Source organism: Aedes albopictus, unplaced genomic scaffold (assembly GCF_035046485.1).
Source record: "Aedes albopictus strain Foshan unplaced genomic scaffold, AalbF5 HiC_scaffold_681, whole genome shotgun sequence".
NCBI lineage: Eukaryota > Metazoa > Arthropoda > Insecta > Diptera > Culicidae > Aedes > Aedes albopictus.
Window position 1 is genome coordinate 10,192 of NW_026917511.1, and position 2,513 is coordinate 12,704.

Sequence of the window (2,513 nt, forward strand, 5' to 3'; positions counted from 1 at the left end):
TCTTCTAGCACGAATAAAGTCGAGCCAAAAATCACTAGAACCGAATTAATAGGTAAAACATGAAAGCAAAATACATTGAAAAAGGCTGACCTGGATTGTAACACCGGTCTTCTGATTGAGAGGCAACCACTATACCTCTCGGCTGTATCACCGAACTGAAAGATTGATGATAAATGTGAAACTGTTTCTACGTACCTGGTTTGATGACATTTTGTGCAACCAACTCGAGCTTACATGATGGATGTAAAATTGAGTCAAATTTGCCATTCAGTCATAGAATGTTTACGTACGTTGGTGGTTTACGTCAAGTGTAAATTCCTAATTTTTTAAGAGTGAATCCAATTGAAGTCTTGTTTGGGTTGTGCAAAAGCGTGAGTACGATGAAAGTGGAAAAACTAAACTCAAGATTACGATAGCAGAAATTATGAAGCAGTTTTCTAATAATAACATAAACAATTTGTTCAGAAAATGTGGCTACATTCAGGGTGGTAAATTTGAACCTACAGCAAATGACCAAGCTAGCTTATTGAGCAACGAATTCGAAGAGAACTGTAAGAAACGCATTGATATCTGATGGAATTCACGTTAAATTAACTGAAATAATGAAGCGAATAAAAATGTTTAAAACAAATTTTCTGTTTTATTCATTCTCATTACATATATTCGGATAATGCCCAACAAATTCATACCCAATTTCGATTGGTATTCCACTTCGAACCTACATGTGATCTACATCTTCAGAATCTTTAACTCTGGAGCCAATGGCCGCAGAAAATTCATTCTCACGGACATCCAAAGCTGACTCAGCAGAACTGATGAATGATTCTCCAATTTGGCTTCTGAGAGCAAGATTTTCAATGTGCCTCTCGAGTACAGTGATCTTCACAGCTTGATGTTGATGTGCTTCTTTCAGCTCGGCAAACGCTTCTACGAATTTTCGAACCTCCGCTTGATAGCCATCGTTTATGTTGTGAGCAACACGGTACTCTCGTCGGGTTCGTCGGATGTGTTCACTTTCCTTCATAGAAAATAGGTCCAAACAGTTAGCTGGAGGTGTTGGCTCGTCCTTCAATGCCTCGTGTTGGTGAGTTGGTGCAGTAATGATGGCGTTCGCCCAGATACTCCAAGCTATATCATGACCTTTCCAAATATGTCCATGTCGTCGACGTAGATCGTTTGCAAGCTCTTGGGCATACTCTGTCGTCGCGGCACCACCCTGGTTCTTGGAGATGACCTCAGTCAGCGCTTTTTCCACTTTCTTCCACACTGTTTTCGAGTTCACGGTTAGCGAATATCGGTGTAGCAACAGTTCTACGACATATTTCGTTCTCCAGTTTTGAAGAATGTTGGTAGTCAATTTGTCTACTGACACGGTTCGCCGATTCTGCTTGTCGTAGAACAACGCAAAATTGACAAAATCAATCTCGTCGATCACTTTATTCGGATTCCAGCCATAGGTGATGTTACCGTCATCATCACACACTGTTACGACATGACGTACGAGGTGCTTCTTGGATTGTTCCCAAACACTGTGAAGAAATTCTTCGACGCTGTTTGCACAAATCATCCATGTGTCCAGTTCCCCGGCTGAAGTTTGCCCCTTGAAATCGCGTAGCGAAACGATCAGGCTCACTATAAATAGAGATGGCTCATCTTCATCGCTTGGTGCAGTCGATTCCGCAAGAACACCGTCCGATTCAGCTTTGACAGCGACATCCTCATCCAGTTCCATACCACATTCTTCTGCATCGGAATCAATTAATCGCTCCTCTGGGTAATCTTGCTCTTCCTCGGATCGAACGGAATCATTTTCCCCGTTGGAATTCGGCATATTTGAATAGCTGAAAATAGCAACAATATTATGCTGTTTCAAGAGTTTAAATATTTTTATCTTACCAATAAACTTTCTGCCAAAAGAATCGATTTTGATCAAACTCACAATATTCAAAGCGTTCCCGAATGAAACTAAATCATGTTTGAACCAAAACAAACGAAAAAAAAATGGTTGATGTATACACTCACGCGACGCTTGACATACACGGCAAGGTTTCCAAAAATAGGGTTGTCCACAAAAGCATTTTGTAGTGAAATAAAAGATAACCTCCCTTTTTTATATGTTGTATCGGCTGCGAAATCGAGTGCGAGATTCGACTGTGATAATCATGAGTTCAGGGCGAGTCTAAATGGGTGCAAATGTCGCATTATTAAACGATTTCGAATTTCTGTATCAAAATATTAAAAAAAATCTCAATAAAAAAAGCTCCGGATAATCGTGTCTACAATTCCGGATAATCGAATCCCGAATAATCGAGTCTCCGGGTAATGGAGTCCGACCTGTGTGCTGATAATCCTGGGCGTGTTAGTGAAATTCCTGTAAGTGAATAAAAATGAGTTGTATACTGTTCCGTTCCATTCAAAAGACAAAATTGAAATCTGAGAGTAGGAAATCTACAGAACAGTATTTAACTCGAATTTCTTTTACTTAAGGATAGTATGAATATTATAAGCGAACA

At 39.9% G+C, this 2,513-nt stretch overlaps 1 protein-coding gene across 1 annotated transcript; it reads right to left on the reverse strand.

The window, feature by feature from the left end:
* Positions 1-374: 374 nt before the first annotated feature.
* Positions 375-1,915, reverse strand: LOC115266177 (uncharacterized). The gene has a single exon (XM_029872146.2). The coding sequence runs from the start codon at positions 1,829-1,831 to the stop codon at positions 719-721; it is 1,113 nt and encodes a 370-aa protein (XP_029728006.2). The 5' UTR covers positions 1,832-1,915; the 3' UTR covers positions 375-718.
* Positions 1,916-2,513: the final 598 nt, after the last annotated feature.